Genomic DNA, 26110 nt, shown 5'->3' on the forward strand with positions numbered 1-26110 from the left:
CAGAAATGTTTCCATTAGCGAGTGGTTCAGTCATCAGGGGACAGAGAATTGAGGTCATTGCCAAAAGGAGCAGACGGGAGAAATCTTTTCATCTCCTACAACCTGCAACCCATTCAAAGGAGGTACTTGCTAATCATTAAACACCTCTGGAGCAGGTGGGACTTGAACTTGGCTCTTCAGGATCAGAGGTATGGACACTACCACTGTGCCACCAGTGCTCCAAGAATGAAGGACGTAGAGGTAATATTAATAAATAATAATATATATGATAAAAGGTAAAATAAATCAAAGGTCTGAGTGAAAGAGTGGGGCAGAGCGCTTCGTGATGGCATTGTGGGTCCACCCACAGCAGGTGGACTGTAGCAATTCAAGAAGGCAGCTCACCACCACCTACTCAAGGGGCAACTAGGGATGGGCAGTGAATGCTGGGCCAGCCAGCAACACCTGTGTCTCACTAGTGAATGGACAAAGTAGAATGGCTCAAAGCTAGCATAGCCAAATGGCCTCCTGCTGTGCTGTAGGCTGGTGCATGGGAGCAGAAACCTGAGAAAGTTGTCCTGTCTTAAACAGACAAGGTCAGTCATGGATCTGCTATTGTCATCCAGTGGGAGAAAGGATCAACTTTCATCGTCTATATTCTACACGACTACACTTTGTTGGCTGTCAAGCGCTTTGGAGCGTCCAGAGGTTTATAAATAAATATTTAAATCTATAAATATAGAAGGACAACTCGTGTCAAACTTTGGAACCTGGAAGCTCAGGGGGGCAGCCATTTTGTGCTGACATTAATTGGTGTTGACGAGATAGTCCTCAAGCTGACCGCACCCCCCCCACCCCCAAGTTACAAGCACCTGGCATTCTACGATTTTCCCTCGCGAGTAGCAATTGACCGGCATTTGACCTTGAGGCCTAGTTACAATTGCTTCCCCACAGTCTTAAAGTCACATTGACAGCTGCAGCTCCAGAGGCCCTTTCACTGTGAGCATCACCCAGGGAAAGTCTGCAAGTGTACGGAACCCACTGCATCAACCACGGAGGGGCTGTGGACTTGCCCCCATGGGATCAATGATGCTGACGGAGAGGGTGGGGCTGTACTCTTCCATTAGAAACACAGAAAAAATTAATAAGAGGAAGCCATTCAGCCCTTCGAGCCTGCTCCAACATTCAAATACGATCATGGCTGGTTGTCTAACTTGGTCACCTTGTCTTGTTTTCATCCCATGCTCTTTGATCCCATTTTTGGGCCTAGAGTTGCCAGAGGAAGTGGTGGAAGCTGGTACAATTACAACATTTAAAAGGCATCTGGGTGGGTAAGAAGGGTTTAAGGGACATGGACCAAGTGCTGGTAAATGGGACTAGATTGGGTTGGGATATCTGGTCGGCATGGACGGGTTGGACCGAAGGGTCTGTTTCCATGCTGTACATCTCTATGACTCTATAACGACACTCGTCTCCTTTTTGGAAAGCATTCAATGTTTTCGCCTCAACCACTTTTCCGTGGCAAAGCATTCAATAGGCTTACCACTTTCTGAATGAAGGAATTACCCTTACCCCTCATTAAAGGACGACCCTGTGTCCTTAGACCATCATTCCTGTTTCTCTTCAGTCATTGGCCTTCCTTTGGTCCCCCTGCCTTGGCTTGGCAACCTTTTATGGGTTTCTTCTAAACTCGCTACTGTGCGGAAACAGGCTATTCAGCCCATCAAGTCCACACCGATCCTCTGGACAGTATCGAACCCTACACTATCCCTGTAATCCCGCAATTCCAATGGCACCGCGGGAGGGAACAGGAGTACCTGGAGGAAACCCACGCAGACACGGGGAGAATGTGCAAACTCCACACAGTCAGTCACCCGAGGACGGAACCGAATCCAGGTCCCTGGTCCTGTGAGATAGCGGTGCAAATCACTCAGCCACCATGCCACCCAAATAAAGTCCTAACCGATCCAGTCTCTTTCCATATGTCATCCTAGGAATCAGTCTGGTGTTCCACTCACTTAATAATTCAATCTCTCCACCACCAACGCTCAGGAACAGCATTGGTAAGATGCACCGCAGCATCTAACCAAGGTTCCACTTTTCTAACCCACATCTTGAAGGACAAGAACAGCATAGGTAATGAGAGCACCATACCCGTCATAACACACACAATTCTTGACTTGGAAATATATCATCATCCTTTCCCTGTCATTGGCTTCTTGTAGAGCTGCAGGCCAAGTGGCGTAGGATTACCCACAATGCTGTTGGGCAAGCACAACCAAGGGACGACTGCGTCAAGGATGGACTGGTGAATAAAGAAATATTGGAGAGGGGCTCAAAACTGGACCAGAAGGTGACAGTGGCAATACTGAATCATGCCTTTGTAATGACCCATTTTACATCGAAGGACTGGAACTAGCTTTTACCTCCATTGTGACATTTTTCTTTTCAGTGGGCACACACTCTAACTCTTCATCGCTGCAGCATCCCCCGCATCTCTTCAGAAGCACGCAAGAAGGCTTGAAGATGTGCTCCACTTCCTCTGGGTACTCCTGCAAGATATCCACGAGGATCTCCATCGGTTGGCAAAAACTCCTGTCCCACACCTCCATGAACTTGATCACTGCAAAACAGAAAGGAAGGAGCAAAAGGTGATTACTCAAACGTGGCCTGGAACAGAAAGGAAGCAAACCCCACAAGGTTTCAGAATCAAGTGGGGAAATGTGTCCCTCTCACACAAGAAAATCACAGCTGAAATGCGCAATGCTGGAGGAACTCAGTGGGTCTGGCAGTGTCTGTGGAGAGAGGTTTATAAATCATACAACACTGGGTTACAGTCCAACAGGTTTATTTGGAAGGACAAGCTTTAGGAATGTCATGTAAGGATAGTGTTGGGTGGGATGCTCTTCGGAGGATTGGTGTGGACTTGATGGGCTGAAGTAGCACTCCGAAAACTAGTGCTTACAAGTGAACCTCCATGATGAGGGAAGGTCTTATGAGGGACTGGAGGCTGTTTTCGTGAAGAGAAGAAGGTTAAGAGGTGACTTAATAGAGACATACAAGATGATCAGAGGATTAGATGGAGTGGACAGTGACAGCCTTTTTCCTCAGATGGTGATGATTAGCACGAGGGACATAGCTTTACATTGAGGGGTGATAGATGTAGGACAGATGTCAGAAGATTTCATGTGAACCGTTAACTCGGTTTCTTTCCACAGATGTGGCCTGACCTGCAGAGATTCCCCAGCCTTCCCTGTGTTGGTTTTGGAACATTTCCCTGTTACCGAGCCAACAACAGGCCTGCCTCAATTCACACTCAATTCACAATATCCCACTCCGCATGTCCGGTGGGATAGTCCGGCTTCAACCTCAAACCCTGCGACCTCCTCAATTCAGACCCATTCACCCAGTGGCTGAGGGTGGGGAAGGGAAGAGTGTTGGGTCTGAGTGGAGGGAGGTGTTCATAGAGAATCATAGACTCCCCACAGTGTGGAAACAGGCCCTTCGGCCCAACAAGTCCACACCAACCCTCCAAAAAGTATCCCACTCAGACCCATTTCCCCAACCCTATTACTCGAAATTTACCCCTGACTTATGCACCTAACCTACACATCCCTGAACACTACAGACAATTTAGTGTGGCCAACTCACCTAACCTGCACACCTTTGGATTGTGAGAGGAAACCGGAGCAAACCCAAGCCGACCCGGGGAGAATGTGCAAACTCCATCCAGACAGTCACCCGAGGCTGGAATTGAACCCGGATCCCGGGCCCTGTGAGGCAGCAGTGCTAACCACTGCGCAGCACCGAGAGCTGAGGAAGATTGATTTTATCAGCACACTGACTGGTTTCTGACCCAACAATGTTGCAATCCCCCAAGCTCACTTTCAAATCTCCCAGTGACCTTGCCTATAACCGTCCCCATCCCACAGTCCTCGCAAGATAACCTTCCTGCCCAAAATCTGGCTCGTTACGCAACTCCTGAACTTAATCGCTCGTTCAGCAGCTTCAGTTCCCTGGGCCTGATGTGTCCTCATGCCACCTCTGCCTCCCCATTAAAACTCAGATCCGGTTTTACTGCCGTCCTGTGGGACGCCTGGCTACGTGACACTCCTCTTCTAGGTGCTACATAAATGCACATTGCCATTGATCAAGAGCTGGGAAACCAAACTCAGAGACAAAGGGCTGCATTGGTGGGTCAGGACGTGCAGGATGGAGTAATTGGGGGAAGAGGAGGTCGGGGGTGTTGGATTTAAGGGTCTGGGGCTTCTCCTTTACTGGACCAACATTGGTGGGGTTGCCGGGATTGGTGGGGGGGGGAAGACAGAGGGAGGATTGGGGAGAGGGAAAGGGACAAGTGGGGAGGGGCAGTGGGAGGAATGGGGTGGAGTTGGGAGGGGGAAGGGGAGGAGTGAGGAGTGGAGTGGGGGGAAGGGAAGGAGTAAGGGGTGGGGAGGGGGCAGTGGGGGAAGGGAAGGGGAGGAAGAGGGGTAGGGAAGGGGAGGAATGGTGAGGGGGATTGGCAGGACTGGGGGGGGGTGGGGGAAAGGGGAGGAATGGGGGGAGGGGGAGGGTGGTGTGAGGCGAGAGGGAAGGGAACGAATGGGGGGATGTCACTGACTCTTGGTCAGTTCAAAGTGTAAGTCAGATTGACAGGAGCAGGAGAAGGTCTGGGTTGGTGGGAATGTTAGGGGGAGGCATGAGGGTGAACTGTGCAAAGGCATGAGGTGACAAATCCCTGGATTAATTCACACCATTCCCACGGGATACAGGTCGTTCCCAAAACTGGAGTGGTTGCGGATTTGCCAAGCTCTGCCATGTAGCGCACTACGTTGACGATTCCTGTCACCACCATTGGGCCGTGGTTGAGGAAACCGTCTGTCTGCACTGTGCTTCTGTTTGCCTGGAGACAGCGCTCAGTGTGTTAGCGTAGATTATACGGAGTCGCGTGGATGATAAGAATGTTGATTAACCCGATAACGAAATGGTTTAATTTGGCTTGTGTCAGCTCACAGACTGTCAGCCCTCTGTCAAGGGAGTGGGTCCTACTGCCTGAGGTCAGACCCGCAATTACAAACAGCCTCTTATCTTTATTGTGAGGGGGTGGGGGGGGGGGTGGAATGAGAGTGTTGCAGGGCTGTGGAATGGTCAAACTAAGCACAATGAAGAGAAAAAAAGGAAAGTCTTTTCCTGAGCCTGACTCGATGTTTTAACCCAGTGCCGTCTCATTAGTAACCCAACACAAATGGCTGCTGAATTGTACCCTGATGTTGTGAGAGACACATTAAGAACACAGATCTATTATTTGAGCACACAATAACCTCGAAGGGGACCCTTGTGATGGTGTCGCCTGCCTCTGAGCTGTTAGGCCCATGTTCAAATCCCACCTTCTCCAGACATCTCTCTGAGAAGGTTGACGAGAAAACATCGACAATAGTCTTTGTGATCCATTGGCTAAAAGGCCGAAGGAGAGCAGAAGAAAGACTATATGGGCCCTCTAGATGCCAGCTGTGTTTAACAAATACAAGACTGCGCCCCCCCCCCTCTCCCACCTACCCCCCAACATCAACGCCATTTGTCCACCTACTCCCCACACCTTCCCAGACAGTACAAAATTCAACCGATTCTCTCAAACTCAAAGACAGAGCATCCCCTGGCCTCTGGGGAGGGAGGTAAAGAATTCCACAGCCTCACAACCCTTTGAGTGAAGAGACTGCCCCTCAGTCAATGAGGTCCACACCAGGGAAACAGGCCCTTTGGCCCAACCTGCTTACGCTGCCCAGTTTTCACAATTTGAACTAGTCCCCTTCACCTGTGTTTGGTCCATAACCCTCCACACTTATCCCATCCATGTCTCTCTTTGTTTATTAACCCTTCTCATCCCCAAGAACCAACACCCTGCTCCTTCATCTCTAACTGTGTTCTTCCAAGAGAGGAAAACATGTATCAGCATCTATCCTGTCCAGTCCTCTAAGGTCACAGACTCTCTGACCACCTCTCACCACCACTATCCTCAGCGGCAAATTCGACTAAGAGCAAACAATGTAGACCACGGTGGTTACTGAGTTTCAAAGTCATCGATCTACGGTTTGGCGTGTCGTGACTGATGGTAATTGGGAAAACTGGGCTCCTCGTTTTTTTGTTTGCTCAGTTCTGACTCTCAGCGGCTCGAAAACTCGGGTGTTCGCAGTATCCATGGCAACATCTGCTCCTTCCTTTGACATCATCCAGGTGAGACGTCAAACGCAACACAAGGGTTGCTTGCCCACAGATCCCTGAAGGCCGCAGGTTTATAAGGTGGTGGTGGGGAAGGCATACAGGACCCTCACCTTTATCAGCCGAGGCAGAGATTATAAAAGCAGGGATATTAGGCCCCAGCTGGAGTACTGTGTGTTGAGCTAGGCCCGTCACTGTAGGAAGGATGTGATTATACTGGAGGGGATGCAGAGGATATTCACCGGGATGTTGCCTGGGATGGAGCATTTCAGTGATGGAGAGATACTAGGTTATAATAATCTCGGGGTGTTATCTATGGAGCAGAGAAGTTTGAGAGAGGGCACCTGCATGAGGGGTATAACATTATGAGGGGCATGGACAGGGTGGATGGAAAGTAATTGTTCCCCTGAGGTAAAGGGTAAATAAGCAGGGGGTACAATTACAGGGGATTAGAGGGAATGTATTTTTCACCCAGAGGGGGGTGGGAGTCTGGAATATTTATGCAAGAAACTTCAGAATGTGTTAAAAAAAAAGGTGTTTGGATGGACACTTGAAGTGTTATAACAGATGAGGCTAGGGGCCTAGATCAGGAAAGTGGGACCAGTGTAGATTATGACTATACGTGTGCATGAGTGTGCGTGTGTGTGCGCGCATGTGTGAGAGAAAGCGACACCTCAGGACAGTCTCCCGAGGCAAGGAACACTTGGTACCAACATGGTGGAGTTGGGGTGTGGGGGCAGAGGGTTTGTAAAGGAGATAGGATGGCATCAGGAATGGTACCCGACACTCTTCCTGCTTTGCCAGGAGTAAGTTCTGGGTGTGAATCCACCCCCCAACCCCGGCTTGACCACCTTCTCATTCCCCTCAAGACCCTGATGTCCTCCAAGACCCACTTCAAGGTCTCGCCACACCTCGAGTGTGATTATCCCCACTCCACAGTGAGATGCAGCCTCTGTGATGTTAGCCAGCTCGAGGTGAGAGGTGCCCCCAGTCTGGGGTTCAGATACCTGAGCCCACAATCACAGGCCCGAGCCATGGCACGGGACAGCTGCACTGTCAGAAGTGCAACCCCGTTTCAGCTGCAAGGTGAAATTGAGGGCCTGTTCACCACCTTAATCCCCTTGACTATTTCAAAGTGGAGAGCACTTCCTACAACATCACTAACACCCATCAAAGAAGTCACTGAATTTGTCCTGATTTTCTGTGGACTGTTCCAATGAGGGGCTCTAAGTTAGAAGAGAGAAGGATCAAAATCTACAGAACGATAAACCATGCTGCATTGTGATGGGAACCCGTCTGAACCAAATTGAGGGACTGACCTTTACAATTCTGTGTCTGACCTTCAGTATTGTCCTTCAGCTGTTCCAGTAATGTCATTTTAGAACACCAGCAGCTTTCACACTTCTCTCAATCACAGACAGAATCTCTCACTCTCTCTCTCACACACACACAATGTTCCTCAGTTGCGCAGACACACACAAACCCTTTCACACTTACACACTCTCACTCTCACAGACAAAAATCCCTCTCAGTCTCCCGCACACAAACAAAATCTTTCGCCTATACTCCAACACACACCACACAACACAACACACACACACACACCCGTCCCTGCCCCCACCAACACTCACCTCTCTGCAATTTCACAATCCAAATAAAGTTACATTTTAGAAAGGGAGTAGTAGACAATGATTTGGAACATAAATTGCAGTCATGAAAGCTTCACCATCAGAGACATGGATGGATTTAGCTGCATTCTAAAGCGGGACACTGGCGGCAAGTTAGCAAAAAGGCAGGTCAGTGAAGGACATGCCTTTACTGTATGACCTTGTCTCATGTTGTTGCTGCTCAGTTGCATTTTAAAGATGGCCTTTAAAACCAGGTCTGCTCTGGTATCTTATCTTCTCTTTTTCTCAACTGTACACAGTACTGTTTATTCAGTTCACTATCTCTCTGTCTCATAACCACCAGCAACCACCACCCCCAAGCCCCCCCATGTCCCCCTCCCCTCTCCCACTGTTGAAACCAAGCCCACCCCAATCTGTGGTGGGGTGTGGAGCAATATAGATAACATTACATTAATAAGGCATTGCGAAACCACTCTCAGACCCACTCTCATTAGTGTGGGAATTAGCAAAGTCATTCTCAAACTGACGTGGGGCAACTTCTTTCAGGATGGGGACATGTGTAATCAGGACTCTTATTCCTGTCCGGGTTATCAATCTTACTGGCATTTTGGGTTCTTTGAGTATTGATTAGATTAGATTAGATTCCCTACAGTGTGGAAACAGGCCCTTCAGCCCAACAAGTCCACACCGACCCGCCGAAGAGCAACCCAGCCAGACCCATTTCCCTCTGACTAATGCACCTAACACCAAGGGCAATTTAGCAAGGCCAATTCACCTAACCTGCACATCGTTGGACTGTGGGAGGAAACCGGAGCACCCGGAGGAAACCCACACAGATAAGGGGAGAACATGCAAACTCCACACAGACAGTTGCCTGAGGCGGGAATTGAACCCAGATCCTTAGCGCTGTGAGGCAGCAATGCTAACCACTGAACCACCGTGCATGGGTCTGGGTGGGTTACTCTTCGGAGGGTCAATGTGGACTTGTTGGGCCGAAGGGCCCGTTTCCATACTGTGATTATTCTCCTGGACTTGTGACCAATACCATCCAATTTGCAGTCAGGAACCCCTCTCGTTGTTTAGCTCCCCACTCTCAGAGCCAGGGAGCAGAAGGAAAGGATTTACATTTCTGTAGCGCCTTTCATGGTCATCAGACATTCCAAATTGCTGCTCAGGCCCAATAAATGACGTGCCTCTGAAGTGAAGAATTGATAGAGGGAAGATTGTGTGCCATTTCCAAGGACGTAAAAAAGTTCCTGTCAGTGGCAGCTGACAGTGGACCATGGTTCACACCGGCTGAGATTTGGAGATATAAAGGTCAGTTCGGTCTCCAGAAACTATCCACCCCTCTCGCCCCTCCCCTCCACTATCACACTCACTGACAATCCTCGCCACACACACCTCACCGCTCCCCACGCAACCTCATCGTTTCCACAAGAGTTGGCCACCATTGCCAGACAACGTTCTCACCTCTGGGCTGCCAGGGATGGAAGGGCCGAGTTTTAGGGTGAGGCTGGATAGGGTGGGACTTTTTTCACTGGAGCGCAAGAGGCTGAGGGGTGACCTTATAAAACCATGTGAGGCCTAGATAAGCTGAATGGCGAGTGTCTTTTCTCTAGGGTATGGAATTTCAAGACCAGGTGGTATATGTGTAAGGTGAGAGGAGAGAGATTTAAAAAGGGACAACTTTTTTTTAACACAGAGGATGGCTCACGTGTGGAATGAACTTCCAGAGGAAGAGGTGGGTGCGTGTACAGTTACAGAGTTTAAAAAACATTTGTATAAGTTCATGAAAAGGAAAGGTTTAGAGGGATAAGGGTCAAGCAGCTGGGACTAGTTTAGTTTGGGAACATGGCCGGTTGGACTGAAGGGTCTGTTTCCTAACCGTATGACTCTATCAGTCTATGAAATACTGCATCAAACAAGAAACAGTCATTCTACTGCTCAAAGTAAACACACATCACATCCAATCCCTCTCTAGATGACTGACTACAGGGAGGTACTCTGAGGTTATAAGGTAGAGCTTGAGATGAAGGCATTCACAAGTCTCCTCCCTCTACAAGGAATCCTTTCTAGTTTATATCCCCAGTATACAAGATCATTTCTCGCAACTCTTAAAGAAACTGGAGAATAAAACAATGGTGCAAGAACCTGTTAGAAGCTGAGGTGACATTCTATAAATTGTGTTAAAATAAAGAAATCTAGATACGTTGATTATCACTATATTTGCACAGTGTCACAGTCCCTGATTCCGAATGTGTGAGTAGAAAGACAAACATAACAATTGTAAGGTTTAGTTTCAAATTTGATCAGAAGCTGGCTCTATAGATATCTGTATCAGTATCTTTACCTGTACAAGGATCAAGCCTATGTTTCTATTTGTGTCTTTATAGGTACCTGCACAAACATCAGCACTTGTTGCATATAATGATGTCTGTAGTAATGAAAGCCTCTATCAGTACTTGTCTAATATTGATGCCTGTATTCATATTAGTGCCTGTCCAACAGCTGTCCCCGTACAGTTATCAATACCTGTTTAATAACTCTGCCTCAACAGCTAGCAATGCCTGTATCGATCAGCAAATACCCCAGCACTGAATCTCAAACTGAATCCTAATGCCGAGCTAGTCGGCTGCAGACTAAAAGGGATTGACACGGATGCAAAGACAGAGCCCTGATGATTCCAGGTCCAGAGATCACTGAAGTCACATGGGACCAATGTTCTGGAAAATCCAGTGTAAGCAGGAGTCAGCTTTTCACACCAGCTGACCTTGTAATGCCAGTGGAAACAGTTTCTCTTTATGTAGCCAATCCAAGTCTCTCAAATTCAAATACCTTGATTAAACTCTGCTGAACCTTGATGGTGCGCTGTTCCAGTTGCACCTCCTACACTACTAGCAATGCTGCCGACCAATCTCCTCCAGCACCCCCTGTCATTCACTCCAAAGTGCAGAGCCCAAAGTTTGTCCTGATATTACAATTAGTGCTAGAGCAGATGGTGACGTAATGGTAATAATAGTGACTTTGTAATCTGGGGTCCTAGGTTTTAATTGCCCAATAACTGCTTTATGGGGGATGGGGTGCGGGGGAGGTGGCAGCAGTTTAAATTAAATTAATAAGTTTGGAATTGGAAGGTCAGCTTTAGTAATTATGACAGCTACTTGATCAGGTGCTAGAATAGATTCCCTACAGTGCGGAAACAGGCCCTTTAGCCCAACAAGTCCACTGAGGAGTAACCCATGTCCCTCTGACCAATGCACCTAACACTACAGGGCAATTTAGCATGGCCAATTCACCTGACCTGCACGTCATTGGACTGTGGGAGGAAACCAGAGCAGACCACAGGGAGAACGTGCAAACTTCACACAGTTGCCCGAGGCTGGAAATGAACCTGGGACCCTGGTGCTGTGAGGCAGCAATGCTAACCACTGAGCCACCGTGCCACCATGTTAGCAAAGCCCATTAAGGAACAGAATCTGAAATCAACACTGAAGTTGCTGGAGAAACTCAGCAGGTCTGACAGCTCTGCGGGAAGAGAGCAGAGTTTACATTTCAAATCCTCTCAAGTCAGCAGAACCAAAACGTTAACCCTGCTTTCTCTCCTCACATGCTGCCAGACCTGCTGAGTTTCTCCAGCAGTTTCTACTTTTTGTTCCAGATATCCAGTATTCCACAGTTCTTTGTTTTATTTCAGGAGGGGGAGTCTGCCAGTGTCCGTATCAGTGTTTTTGACGTTTAACCTGAACAGGCCACTCTGTTCAAGGGCAATTAGAGGTGGCAACAAGAACATTGGCCAGGCCCCATGGAAATGGACTTGCACCGACGCACAATTCAATGTGCCATGCACAGGGTTAATGGCAAATATTTGACCAATTGATTTACTGTTGTCACGTGAACCGGGATTCAGTGAGAAGTGTTGTTTCGGGTACTGTACAGACTGATACACAGCACATCAGGGTAGCAGGACAGAGTGCAGAATACAGTGTTACAGCTGCAGAGAAGGTGCAGAGAGAGAGAGAGAGAGAGAGAGAGGAGTTCAGAATTAACATTTGAGAGGTCTGTCCAAAAGTTTGTTAATAGCAGGGAAGAAGCTGTTCTTGAATCTGTCAGTACGTGCATTCAAACTTTCATGATTTGGAGATGCCAGTGTTGGACTGGGGTGTACCAAGTTAAAACTCACACAACACCAGGTTAGACTCCAACAGGTTTATTTGGAAGCACTAGCTTTCAGAGCTCCACCTGATGAAGGAGCAGCGCTCCGAAAGCCAGTGCTGGTGTTGTGTGATTTTTAACTTCAAATTTTTATAAACATTGAAAGATCTGCGGATGCTGTGATTCAAAAACTTTCATATCTCCTGTCCGGTGGAAGAGGGTTTAACTGGGAGAGGAGGGGGTGTTTGATTTCTTTTCCAAGGCAGTGGGGAGTATAGATGGAGCCTGTACCCTTCAGAGGGAGAGGAAGGTTCGCATTGGCAAACGGGGCTGCCAGGAGGAAATGGAGAGGATTTGGTTCACTCCCACCTCCCTCCACCACTACCAGTGCCAGGCAGACCCCAGTTTGTGTGTGTATGTGTGGAGGTGGGGGCTAGGGGAGGAGGTGCAGCAGGCAGTCGGCTGCACTGCTGCCTGTGACCAGGAGATGGCAATCTAAGCCTGCGCTCGGGGAGCCGGGGCAGGTCTACAATGAAAAGTCTCATCCCGGGCGGAACACGGGCTCGGAACAGCCGGGTTTGCAAGTCGCTCGAGTTACAGGTTCATTTACCTTCGCTCTTGAGAGCTCTTTCGTTCGGGATGTGCGCCATCTACACAGCCAACGACCGGAGTAAACAAATATATCACCCAGGGGGGAGGAGGAGGAGGAGGAAAGAAAGAGGGTCAGATTAGAAATAGTTATTAAACAACTACAACAAAGGTATATATTAATTTTACAACAAATTGGCTCAGTCTATCATTAGCTCAACGAGCTAACAGGTAGATACAATTGTTTTGTTTTTAAAAAAGTGTTTAATCTTCAGACCCGGGGTGTCATTTTAAACTATTTTGAAAGGAAGGGAAGCCACTCGGCCCGTCGATACTACCCCTCCCGCAAAAAAACCCATTGAAACACACGTTTCTGACCATAAATTGGGAGGGAGGGAGAGCTATGGCCTCCTGCGGGTCAAAATGGGACCGGCAATGTTTATTTATTTTGAAATCCGACCTTTCTGGCTCCACTTTTACACACCACACACACACACAGAGTGTTACTCAAGACCGGCTCCTGTACACAGAGAGTTTCTGCAAAGCAAGGGGGGTGGGGACGGGACTCTGGGTTGTCCGGGGGGGAGGAGGTGGGTGGGGAGTCTGAACCCTTCTGGGCACCTGCTCCAGATAATCCGGCAGGCTCTGGGCTGGGAGTGTCCGGGACACGGTGAGGACTGAGTCAGTCCTGCACGGTCTCTTTGAGTTCTGCTTTCAGGGCGCCCCCTCCCCACCTCCCGCCGTCTCTTTTCGGTCCCCCAGCCAAAGCCCCGCAGCTGCAAGCGGCACAGGGGATAAAGTGAGGGCAAAATTGGAGGGGGCTGTAGGAGGAGAGGGTAAGGCAGAGAGATGGGAAGGGCTGGATGGAAGGGGGAACCAGGTAGGACGATGCAGAGGGATCAGGAGAACCGGATTAGGGAGAAACAACAGGCCACAGGTCCTGATGGACTGCCCAGTTCTGGAAGAGTTTGCTTACTCTCCTGTGAATCTCTAGGACAGTGTACAGCGTATACTCTGTGTGTGTGTGTGTGTGTGAAAGACAGAGGCGTAGTGAGTCTGGGTGAGAGCCTGCGTGAGAGACTGCAAATTGGAGGGTGAGACAGTGTGTGTGTGTTTGAGAGAGAGAGAAAATGCGAGGCTGTGTGTGAGAGAGACTGTGTGTATGACATTACGTGTGAGGGGGAGACTGTGTGTATAGCAGTGCGTGAGGGGGAGACTTAGTGTGTGTTTGACAGTGTGTGTGACTGTGAGATTGTATGCGTATAACAGTGTGTGTGTGAGACTATATGTGTGTATAACAGTGTGTGTGAGTGAGACTGTGTGTATGACAGTGTGTGCAAGAGACTATGTGACTGTGTGCATGAGAGTGTGAGGGGTGATTGTGTGTGTGTGTGTGTGTGTAAGGGATGCACTCAGTGCATATGTAAGAGAATGAGACAGTGTTTGAGGTTGTGTGTCTGTAAGAGGAGACTGTGTGTGTGAGTGAGACAGTGAGGGTGAGTGTGTGTAAGAGAGGGGAGACAATGAGTGAAGGAGGGTATTTGAGAGTGACTATGTCTGGGTGAATGTGTGAGGGAGACAGTGCGTGCGAGTGAGGCAGAGATTGAGTGTGAACGAGGGAGATGATGAGTGCCTGTGAATGTGTGGTAAGAGATAGGGAGACAATGAGTGAGTGTGAGGGAGAGACAGTAAGTGAGGGAGTGTGTGTGTGGGGATGAGTGTGTGTAAGAGAGAGGAGACATCGAGTGAGGGAGAGATATTGAGTGCGGGACACACTGAATGAGGGTGTGAGGGAGACAGTGTGTGTGGGGGGGGGGAACAGTGAGGGTGTATGTGTGTAAATGAGGGAGACAGTAAGTTTGTGTGTGAGTGTGTGAGAGTGAGGGGGACAGTGAGTGTGTGAGGGAGACGGTGACTGTGTGTTGTGAAGGGGAAGTGAAGGTGTGTGAATGTGTGTGAGTGAGCGGGACAGTGAGTGTGAATGTGAGCGTGTGTGTAAATGAGGGAGTCAGTGAGTGTGTACGTGAGTGAGTGTGTGTATGAGTGAGTAAGGGTGAATGTGTGTGTGTGTGTGAGGGGGACAGTGAGTGTGTGTGAGGGGGACAGTGAGTGTGTGTGAGGGGGGAACAGTGAGGGTGTGTGAGTGAGTAAGGAAAAGTGTGTGAGTATGAGTGAGTGAGTGAGTGAGGGAGACTGTGTGTGTTGAGGTCTCCCTCCCTCCCTTGTATGAGTGAGTGAATGAGGGGAACAGTGTGAGTGAGTATGTATGTGATGGGGGACAGTGTGTGTGTGTATGAGTGAGTGAGGGAGACTCTGTGTGTGTGTGTGTTGAAGTCTCCCTCCCTCCCTCTGGCCCTGTCTGTCTGGAGCTTGGGGCTGGGGAAGTGCCCGCTCTGTGGGGATATGAACAGTCAGACCAGGCACCGGGCTGTGGTGCGAAGCGGCCGGTGGAGTTCCTCCTCGCTGGAAAGCCGCGAGATCTCTGGGAATGTCTGGCCGGCTTTCTCTCTCCCTGGGAGGGAGAGGGTGCGCAGAGCCAGCTCCTGAGCTGCCCGGGCAGCTGCTGCAGGGAGCGGGGGTGGGGAGCTGAGCTGACTGCTCCAGCCCTCTCCCTGGGCAGGCTCTCCAGACTGCTCGCCCCTTCAAAGTTGGTCACAACTCGCGAAAAGGCGTCAAACTCGCACCTGGTTTCCAGCCGAGGGGAGGTGAGGGAGGGAGGATTGGGTTAGACAGCAATATAAAGAGAACAATCCCAATTCCTCCCCAAGGGCTCCCTTCTTTCACCCGAAAACCGCAAAGGAAAAACGGCCTCACATCTACCCTCTGCTTCCTCTGTGTGTGTGTGTCTCTACATGTGTGTGTCTGTGTGTGTGTGTGTGTATCTGTGTGTGTCTGTGTGTGTGTGTATCTGTGTGTGTCTCTACATGTGTGTGTCTACATGTGTGTGTGTGTGTCTACATGTGTGTGTGTGTCTACATGTGTGTGTCTGTGTGTGTGTCTCTACATGTGTGTGTCTGTGTGTGTGTATCTGTGTGTGTCTCTACATGTGTGTGTCTGTGTGTCTGTGTGTGTGTATCTGTGTGTGTCTCTACATGTGTGTGTCTGTGTCTGTGTGTGTATCTGTGTGTGTCTCTACATGTGTGTGTCTGTCTCTACATGTGTGTGTCTGTGTGTGTCTCTACATGTGTGTGTCTGTGTCTGTGTGTGTGTGTATCTGTGTGTGTCTGTGTCTCTACATGTGTGTGTGTCTGTGTGTGTGTCTCTACATGTGTGTGTCTGTGTGTCTACATGTGTGTCTGTGGCTGTGTGTGTATCTGTGTCTCTACATGTGTGTGTCTGTATCTGTGTGTGTATATCTGTGTGTGTCTGTCTGTATCTGTGTGTATCTGTATCTATGTGTGTCTGTGTCTCTACATGTGTGTGTCTGTGGCTGTATCTGTGTCTGTATCTGTGTCTGTCTGCATCTGTGTATGTGTCTGTGTGTGTTCGTGTCTCTGTGCGTGTGTGTGACTGTGTCTGAGTGTGTATATATATATGTCCGTGTGTATCTGAGTGTGTCTGCATATGTGTGCGTGCCTGGTGTGTGTGTGTGTGGCTGTGTGTGTGTTCATGTGTGCAGAGTGGAACAGAGACAGACAGACTGGGGAAGAGGGACTTTGAGGGAGAGCGGGAGACCGAGTCTTCGAAAGACGGATAGGGACTTGGAAAAAGAGAGAGACATGGGAGGAGGGACAGAGAGGAGCTTGGAAAGGGGGGTGGGGAGGCGGAATTAGAGAGAACTAGAGAGAGGCTTGCAAAGAGGGAGAGAGAGGAGAGTTTGGAGAGAGAGTAAGGTGGTGAGTAGAGAGATAGATATGGAAGTGAACAGTGGCCGGACAGAGAGAGAGAGAGAGGATAAGCAGAGCCGGAGAGAGGGAAGGAGAGAGACGGAAGGGATGAGCAAACGAGAGGGAAAGTAAAATGAAAAGTGAAAACGCTTCAATCTTGTGCCTAGCTGTGGGTTTCCCCCCAGCCGGTGTCACGGCCGGCTGTACATCTAACACATGTGGGAACGAACCGCTTTCACTCCGCAGTGAGTAATGTTTTATTATCAAATCAGCTACAGAGAGACACAGAGAGAGAGAGATGGCTTACCTTCGTACTGTCAACGTACAGCAGGGTGACTAGAAAACAGTTGATCAAGTTTAGAAACGATTTCATGTTGCTGGTTTAAATATTGTATCCCAACAGAAATCAGGCGAAGGGCCGAGAGACCCCCAAAAAAAACTTCTACTGTCGTCAATTACAAAAAAAAGAAAGTTGAAGGAGATCTCTCGCCGTCAATCCACTGGTTTCACTGTAACATCCCCCGAATGTGAATAAAGCATGAATTTTCTCTCTTCGCTCGCTCTCTCTCGCCTTGCGGGCTGTCCACTCCTCGGTGCCCCCTCTCCCTCTCCTTCCACGGGGCGAACAGACTTCAGATCCTCGCCCGAACCAGCTGCAAAAAAAAGACCCAAGTTCGCTCGGCGGAGACCTTCCTCTCTCTCTCTCTCTCTCTCACTCACTCACACTCACACACAGACAGACAGACAGAATGGATCCGTCTCAAACAGCTGCTGGCGACCGAAGGTGGTGTTGGAGTTGGGAGGGAGGAGGGGAAGGAGAGAGAGAGAGAGAGAGAGAGTTGCTTGAAGCCCAACTTGTCTTCAGACACACACAACAAAAAAAAATTCTCTCTAAATATAAATGTGTCTATCACCGAAATTTCAAATCCAGGATGTCGATGCACTTGAGACTCCAACACAAATCCAGCGCAGAATTTGGAAAATGGGGATTAAAAAGCTTTTATCCAGACCTACATACAAAAAAATAAATCTGTATATGTATTTATAGAATGACAGCCAACAGAGTGAAGGAAGTGCTGGTTGGTACTCTGATAGCACACGCCTTGTGAGAACACAGCGTCTGGTGCAGATTGCTCGGGTTAACTTCTCTTAACTCACTCTCACTGGCTCTGAGTGTGATGACTCGCCGAAGGGGCGTTTACAAACCGTAATGCACTGTATATCCACCCCTCTAAAAATTCTTCTAAAAAAAGCTAAGTTTTCTGTGCGAAAAGGAAAGAACAACCATTTTTTTGAACTCTCTCTCATTCTGTCTCTAGTTTTGCCCCCTACCTGGGTTTCATCCGTGCTTCGGTAATTCCTGATGGGAACATTATCTGGGGTTGAGAGAGAGGCAGAGAGAGAGACTGAGAGACATGCCAACTGGATAAAGTCACTCGGCCCTTCGAATTTATTCTAGCATTTCCTAAATCCATGGCTGATCTGATTCTTAATCTCAATACTACAGTCCAGCATTTCCCCAGATAATCTTTCACGCCTTCCTTTGGTCATCGATCGAGCTCTCCCTTAAAGTGTGTAAATGTTTTCTGTCCTTTTTGAGGACGAGATTCCACAGACCCACAACTCTGCCCCTGGTTCGAGATTCTTCCACAAGAAAAACATGCTTTCAAACTGGTCAAGTTCCCTCAGGGTCTTACCTTTTTCAACTAAGTCATCTTTGACTTGTCTAAGCTCCAGAGGATACAGACTTAGGCTTTCCGCGTAAGGCAATCTCCTCTGAACTGCTTCCAATGTATTAACATTGTCACCTCAGCACAGTGACCAGGACTGTAAGTAAGACTCCAGATGGAGTTTCACCAGTCCTTTGAAGCATTATCTCCTATTTTTGCATTCAGCTCCCCTCTCAATAATCTGGACATCAAACACACACAACACCCCCCCCCCCCCCCCCCCCGCCCCCAGAAGTTTCTGGGAAAGCTCAGCAGGTCTGGCAGCATCTGTGGAGAGAAAGCAGAGGTAATGTTTCAGGACAAGTGACCCTTCCTCAGAATCTCTCCTGAGGAAATAAGAGATTTGTGATTCTTACAGTCCCTCGGCAGCTGAGCAGGACTGGTGAACGTTGGGCTGGGTTTCCAGAATTTATACCCTGAGCATCCTGAGGTGAATCCCATCCAGTCCCGGCTACCAATCGACCTTCAATCAGGGGCTCCTCTTATGGTCTGGGCGATTGCCTCCCAACCTTATCTACTGACCTTAAATGAAGACAGCTTATCTGACTGACACCACATTTTTAAACAATTTTTAACCCACCCAACTCTCTCAACCTCTCACTCTGAGGTTGGCAACATCTTTCATTGTGGAAAAACTCAGTGCATCAAGTGACCCTTTACTAAGCACCTCTGAAACCAAAATCAAGCGAGGGACTCTCCTTTACAGTGTATCCGTTAAGGGCCCAGTGGGAAGCGTTCCCAGAACCATTCTTGATTTTGTTCAACTTACGGTTTTGTTCTCAGACATGGATAACAACTCAGATCCTTTAATTACTGGAGAAAACATTTAGACACAGAGTGAAACCTAATTCCGTGGATTAACAAGGAGAGTTGGTATTGAAAATACAAGAGCAAGGGTGGAAATTTGAAAAAAAAATCCATTGGGTTCAGGTTTCTGGGATGTGGGGAGGGTTAAGTGTCATTTAATGTAGTGAAGGTGATGCACAATGCATTGATGCTACACTTTTGTACGCGAAATAAGATAAACTTGAAGGGCCTGTGTTATTATTACAAGATTCGAATGTAGTGGGACAGGCTCCATGGATGGTGGACAGTGTACTTAACAGCAACAGGTAACAGTTCACACTCGAAATGGAAGCTTCTGTAAGTGAGTCTCTCTAATGTGTGTGTGAGTCTCACTAATGTGTGTGTGAGTCACTCTAATGTGTGTCTCACTAATGTGTGTGTGTGAGTTTCACTAATGTGTGTGTGAGTCTCTCTAATGCTTGGCACCACCTCACAGTGCCCCAGCCCTGCCAACCCTAACAACTGGTTACATGGGAAGGACCTGGGATTGTAAAGCCTGAACAGTATATCCTACAGTGCCTTTCTCCCCACACCTGAACCCGAAAGGCGTTTCACCAGAATTCCCCGTTGGATTTTTCTTGCTCCTATGGCCCTCGGTCTGCGCATCCTACTCCACATTTTAAACCCTTTTCTAATCTTGAAGGCCTCAATTAGCCCCCTCCCAGTCTCTTTTCTGGAGATTAAGATCGTCACCTCTGTTGAAGCTTGCCTGACAGTTGTCCATTCCTTTCTCTTCAATGCCTCCCTGTCTGGTTAATAAAACAAACAGAGATATTCTTGCTCTCTCTCTCTCTTCTCCCTCCTCTATATCTGCAACCATTTCTTTGCCTACCTCTGAGAATGTAACTATTATATTTCCCTGTCAGATAATGTTGGTTTTAAATTGTCACCGGTCACCTGTTTCTCGAACTTTCTTTCTGTGTCTAATCTCCCCCTATCTCTTTCTGTTTCTACATATATATGTACACACACATATAGACTATATACGTATAATTATGTACACAGTATCAAATTATACTCACACTATATAAAATTATATACACAGAGACTATATATAATTAAATACATAGCGTAAATTATACGCACACTATATAAATTTATATACACTAGACTATATAATTATATACACACTATAAATTATACTCATTTAAAATTGTATGCACACAGACTATATATACTTATAGACATACTCTATAAAATTCGATGCACACTATATAAAATTATATATAGACTTTGTATACTATATGCACGCTATATAAAATTATACTCACTAAAATTATATGCGCACGCTATATATAAAATTATATATGCATATAATCCGGCTCGCCTCTATGTTTCTGTAACTTTCTATTGTCATGAATTACCATGACTGATGGGCAGGTATGGTTTAGTCTTTTTCCTGTGTGCAGATAATGCTCTAACCCTGTCGTTAGAACTGTCAGGGGAAAATAGCGGGAGAGGGACGGTAGCCCTCCAGTTCCCTCCGTTCTCTCTTAATATACTCGGCTACCTCTTGACCAACTTCCGATGCCTTCTGTTTTATTCGCTTTCCACTCAGTCTCTGTCTGTCCCCCTACTCCTTTTACACCCCTCTCAACTGCCAGGCCTTTCCGTATTAGTTTAATTCCCCGCTGGGTCCATTTCTCATTCCGTGCTGTTCAATTAAACCCGCGCACGCCAACTTTGGAAAGAGGACAGCGGCTTCCAATGTTCCCTCCACAGCGGGCGAGGTATGGGAGGAAGAGGGATTTCGAGAGAGAGAGAGAGAGAGAGAGACTGGAGCCCAGAAAAGTCACCGATCCAGGAGGAGTTAAGACCCGAGAGAGCAAGCCGCAATCTCAGTTCAAGGACCATCGGGAACAGACCGCTCACCAGCAGGAATACCGCGGTCTGACGGGAGAGCAGGAATCTGAGTGCTCTCCTTTGGAGTTGGATGAGTGTTCTATTCTCTTTTATTTACAGTAACCGATTTCTTAAACCCACCCCCCTCACACATCCCCACCCCAGCCGCCTCCCGTCCCGTCTGCCTTCCTCTACACTGCTTCCTTGTCGAGTAAAAAGTGGGGTAAGAAGTGAGAGACACGTATACTCCTCTCCATCTCTCACCCTGCACCTATACCACTCCCCCCAGTCTCTCACCCTGCACCCATCCCTCTCCCCCCAGTCTCTCACCCTGCACCCATCCCTCTCCCCCCAGTCTCTCACCCTGCACCTATCCCTCTCCCCCCAGTCTCTCACCCTGCACCCATCCCTCTCCCCCCAGTCTCTCACCCTGCACCCATCCCTCTCCCCCCAGTCTCTCACCCTGCACCCATCCCTCTCCCCCCAGTCTCTCACCCTGCACCTATCCCTCTCCCCCCAGTCCCTCACCCTGCACCTATCCCTCTCCCCCCAGTCTCTCACCCTGCACCTATACCACTCCCCCAGTCTCTCACCCTGCACCCATCCCTCTCCCCCCAGTCTCTCACCCTGCACCCATCCCTCTCCCCCCAGTCCCTCACCCTGCACCCATCCCACTCCCCCCAGTCTCTCACCCTGCACCTATCCCTCTCCCCCCAGTCTCTCACCCTGCACCTATCCCTCTCCCCTGTCACTCACCCTGCACCCATCCCTCTCCCCCCAGTCTCTCACCCTGCACCTATCCCTCTCCCCTGTCACTCACTCTGCACCTATCCCTCTCCCCTGTCACTCACTCTGCACCTATCCCTCTCTCCCAGTATCTGACCCTGCATCTATCCCTCTCCCCCAGTCTCTCACTCTAGACCTGTCCCTCTCTCCCAGTCTCTCAGCACCTATCCCTCACTCCCACTCTCACTCTGCATCTATCCCTTTCTCCCAGTATCTCAGCCTGCACCTATCCCTCTCCCCAGTGTCTCACTCTGCACCTATCCCTCTCCCCTGTCACTCACTCTGCACCTATCCCTCTCTCCCAGTATCTGACCCTGCATCTATCCCTCTCCCCCAGTCTCTCACTCTAGACCTGTCCCTCTCTCCCAGTCTCTCAGCCTGCACTATCCCTCACTCCCACTCTCAGCCTGCACTATCCCTCACTCCCACTCTCACTCTGCATCTATCCCTTTCTCCCAGTATCTCACTCTGCACCTATCCCTCTCCCCAGTCTCTCACCCTGCACCTATCCCTCTCCCCCCAGTCTCTCACCCTGCACCTATCCCTCTCCCCCCAGTCTCTCACCCTGCACCTATCCCTCTCCCCCCAGTCCCTCACCCTGCATCTATCCCTCTCCCCTGTCACTCACTCTGCACCTATCCCTCTCTCCCAGTATCTGACCCTGCATCTATCCCTCTCCCCCAGTCTCTCACCCTGCACCCATCCCTCTCCCCCCAGTCTCTCACTCTAGACCTGTCCCTCTCTCCCAGTCTCTCAGCCTGCACCTATCCCTCACTCCCACTCTCACTCTGCACCTATCCCTTTCTCCCAGTATCTCACCCTGCACCTATCCCTCTCCCCCCAGTCTCTCACCCTGCACCTATCCCTCTCCCCCCAGTCCCTCACCCTGCACCTATCCCTCTCCCCCCAGTCCCTCACCCTGCACCTATCCCTCTCCCCCCAGTCTCTCACTCTGCACCTATCCCTCTCCCCTGTCACTCACTCTGCACCTATCCCTCTCCCCTGTCACTCACTCTGCACCTATCCCTCTCTCCCAGTATCTGACCCTGCATCTATCCCTCTCCCCCAGTCTCTCACTCTAGACCTGTCCCTCTCTCCCAGTCTCTCAGCACCTATCCCTCTCTCCCACTCTCACTCTGCATCTATCCCTTTCTCCCAGTATCTCACTCTGCACCTATACCACTCCCCCAGTCTCTCACCCTGCACCTATACCACTCCCCCAGTCTCTCACTCTAGACCTGTCCCTCTCTCCCAGTCTCTCAGCACCTATCCCTCACTCCCACTCTCACTCTGCATCTATCCCTTTCTCCCAGTATCTCACTCTGCACCTATCCCTCTCCCCAGTGTCTCACTCTGCACCTATCCCTCTCCCCCAGTCTCTCACCCTGCACCTATACCACTCCCCCAGTCTCTCACCCTGCACCTATACCACTCCCCCAGTCTCTCACCCTGCACCTATCCCTCTCCCCCCAGTCTCTCACCCTGCACCTATCCCTCTCCCCCTAGTCTCTCACCCTGCACCTATCCCTCTCCCCCCAGTCTCTCACCCTGCACCTATCCATCTCCCCCCAGTCTCTCACTCTGCACCTATCCCTCTCCCCGTCACTCACTCTGCACCTATCCCTCTCCCCCAGTATCTCACTCTGCACCTATCCCTCTCCCCAGTGTCTCACTCTGCACCTATCCCTCTCCCCTGTCACTCACTCTGCACCTATCCCTCTCCCCCAGTATCTGACCCTGCATCTATCCCTCTCCCCCAGTCTCTCACTCTAGACCTGTCCCTCTCTCCCAGTCTCTCAGCACCTATCCCTCACTCCCACTCTCACTCTGCATCTATCCCTTTCTCCCACTATCTCACTCTGCACCTATCCCTCTCCCCAGTGTCTCACTCTGCACCTATCCCTCTCCCCTGTCACTCACTCTGCACCTATCCCTCTCTCCCAGTATCTGACCCTGCATCTATCCCTCTCCCCCAGTCTCTCACTCTCGACCTGTCCCTCTCTCCCAGTCTCTCAGCCTGCACCTATCCCTCTCTCCCACTCTCACTCTGCACCTATCCCTCTCCCCAGTGTCTCACTCTGCACCTATACCACTTCCCCAGTCTCTCACTCTGCACCTATCCCTCTCCCCCAGTCTCTCACCCTGCATCTATACCACTCCCCCAGTCTCTCACCCTGCACCTATACCACTCCCCCAGTCTCTCACCCTGTACCTATACCACTCCCCCAGTCTCTCACTCTGCACCTATACCACTCCCCCAGTCTCTCACTCTGCACCTATACCACACCCCCAGTCTCTCACTCTGCACCTATACCACACCCCCAGTCTCTCACTCTGCATGTGTACCATTCCACTTGATGAAATGATTTATATCTTGGAAGGTGCCGGTCTGTGACACGGGGAGCTCCGCCCAATCCCTGATTAAGCTCTAGGCACGTGATCACCCACCCACTACTTAAACATCAGAGTCCCTACTGCAACAAGTGATTGAGAGAACTGGATGGGTTTGCAGTGTGTAACAAACTACTCCATCAGTTAAAAAAAAATGCAGGTTATTGTCTTAGTTTTAATCGTTGTCTCCCGGGTGCTGATGAACTGCTGTAATGCATCAGGACAGCAGTGTGTTTGAACGACTTATAGACCCCTAGACCAGGCTGAGACAGTGTGTCCATCACACGGTTAGGAAGCATCCTGCTGGTGGGTCAGACTAGCTCCTTTCCCTGTGCTCGCTGCTGTGCAATAGCGGCTGATCTCAGGCCTCTTGTAGTGCAGTGGTAGTGTCCCAACCTCTCACCCACGTGCTCCAGAACATCTCTGAACGGGGTGATCAGAAAATACCTCTCCATGCTTTTTGTTTTTAAAAAAAAGTCTCTCTGCAGTGGGTCCCTCTGTCAGAGAGCGGGCTGTGAACTCCAGGATACACACTGTCACCAACTACCGGCCCCTGCCTCATGCAGGGCGAGGGTGAATAGACATTGACAGCAGGAGGAGTCTGCTGTGCTCAGCACAACGCGCTTTAAAATTAAAGTGCACTTTCAGGCAACCCTCTGGGTTCTCTGGCAGCAAGGTCTGGTCAGTGACTAGCCTTTACTCCCTTGTGTTATCCAGGGTAGGGCATCCAACAACTCACCTGCAGGAGACCGGACTCGCCTCCTCACTCCCCCACCTCCTCAGTCCCTCTTCACCCCCCACCTCCTCACTCCCTCTTCACCCCCCACCTCCTCACTCCCTCTTCCCCTCCCCCTTCCTCACTCCCTCTTCACCCCCATCCTCCTCAGCTCCGCTTGTCCCTTCCCCTTATCCACTGATTATAAGCCAGGAATCCAACCTGGAGCAGCTCCCAAGTCCCTTTGGAGTTCACTCTGGGATTTCCAGTTGGAACTGCTCAGCTCCTTGTCTTCATAACCTCTTCCAGCCCCTGCAACACTTATCATTCTTCAACTTCAGGTCAATTGCTCACCTCTCCCCACAACCCCTCCCCCCCCACCCCCCCACCCCCCTACCCCCTCCCACACACACCCACCCTACAGTGTAGGCCTTCCCTTTGGCTCTCTCCTTCGACCTTTCTCTGTGCCATTGTACTTTATGAGATAGTGATCCAGACCCCATTCGCTGACCCAGTGGTCGCTTCCCTCCACCCCCACTCCCCCGAAGTGACTCAGTGCTTTATGAAAGCAATTTGCGTTGTAAAACTGCAAGTAGTTACTGTCTCCCTGAAGACCATGCCTCAAATTCTACAATTGTGCCGAGCTCAAAAAAAGACAGAATAACTCTTGCTAACTTGCCAAATTCGTGCTATTTCTGGTGAAGGTTATTTTGGTCTTCAATTCCCCTTTTTTTCTTTCCCCTGTAATTACTGAGCTGTGTTTGACAGAGGGAGCGTTCAGCCTGCCCCCCAAATTCTCACTGCAGCCCCTCTCCCTATCAGTGACCCCCCAGGAGATGGGAGAGACCATTGTTATGAGACCCGGCTGCTTCCAGCCCTGTACTCGCTGCTGTGAAATAGCAGCTGGCTTCAGGCCTCTTGTGGTGCAGTGGTAGTGTCCCAACCTCTAAGCTAGGAGGTCCGGGTTCAAGCTCACCACCACCCCCTCCCATTCTGGGTGCCAACTTCTGTCCCAGTACGTCTCCTTCCGTCTCTCCAACTGAAGTGTAGCTGGGGACAATGTAGAGCGGACCCCACTCCTCTCCCCCCCTTCAGGGTTTGTCACTGGGTGCGTTAATGAAGGGTGGGGGACGTATGTGGGAAAAGGTGTATGACAGTCTCCTGAATCAGTCATTTCTGATGAAGAGCTTTATTTTTGCCAGAAACGTCGACCCCCCCCCCCGCCCCCAGCTCCTCGGATGCTGCCTGACCTGCTGTGCTTTTCCAGCACCACTCTAACCTTGGCTCTAATCTTCTGCAGATAATTGCAGGAGCGGGTTTGTCAAAAGGGAAGGGGTGGGGCGGGGGGGTCTCGAGTTACTGGGGAAACGGGAGGGAGGTGGTAGTTGGATAAGCCCCTGGGTGAACGCA

The 26110-nt window shown here is 49.7% G+C and overlaps 1 protein-coding gene across 3 annotated transcripts in view; it reads right to left on the minus strand.

Annotated features, from left to right (window-relative positions):
- The window catches only part of vegfab (vascular endothelial growth factor Ab), a 56932-nt gene that overhangs the window by 25591 nt on the left and 5231 nt on the right, over positions 1-26110 (minus strand). The window contains exons 1-4 of one of the 3 annotated variants that reach the window (XM_060848633.1): positions 17305-17497; positions 16698-17043; positions 12586-12625; positions 2406-2602 (exon numbers count right to left, since the gene is read on the minus strand). In XM_060848633.1, the coding sequence (XP_060704616.1) occupies positions 2406-2602; positions 12586-12625; positions 16698-16763 (303 nt within the window). In that variant the 5' untranslated portion in view covers positions 16764-17043; positions 17305-17497. Of the gene's footprint in view, positions 1-2405; positions 2603-12585; positions 12626-16697; positions 17498-26110 lie in introns of those variants that run through there. The other 2 variants (XM_060848642.1, XM_060848650.1) reach the window with 2 other exon arrangements.

Source organism: Hemiscyllium ocellatum, chromosome 3, assembly GCF_020745735.1.
Source record: "Hemiscyllium ocellatum isolate sHemOce1 chromosome 3, sHemOce1.pat.X.cur, whole genome shotgun sequence".
Taxonomy (NCBI): domain Eukaryota; kingdom Metazoa; phylum Chordata; class Chondrichthyes; order Orectolobiformes; family Hemiscylliidae; genus Hemiscyllium; species Hemiscyllium ocellatum.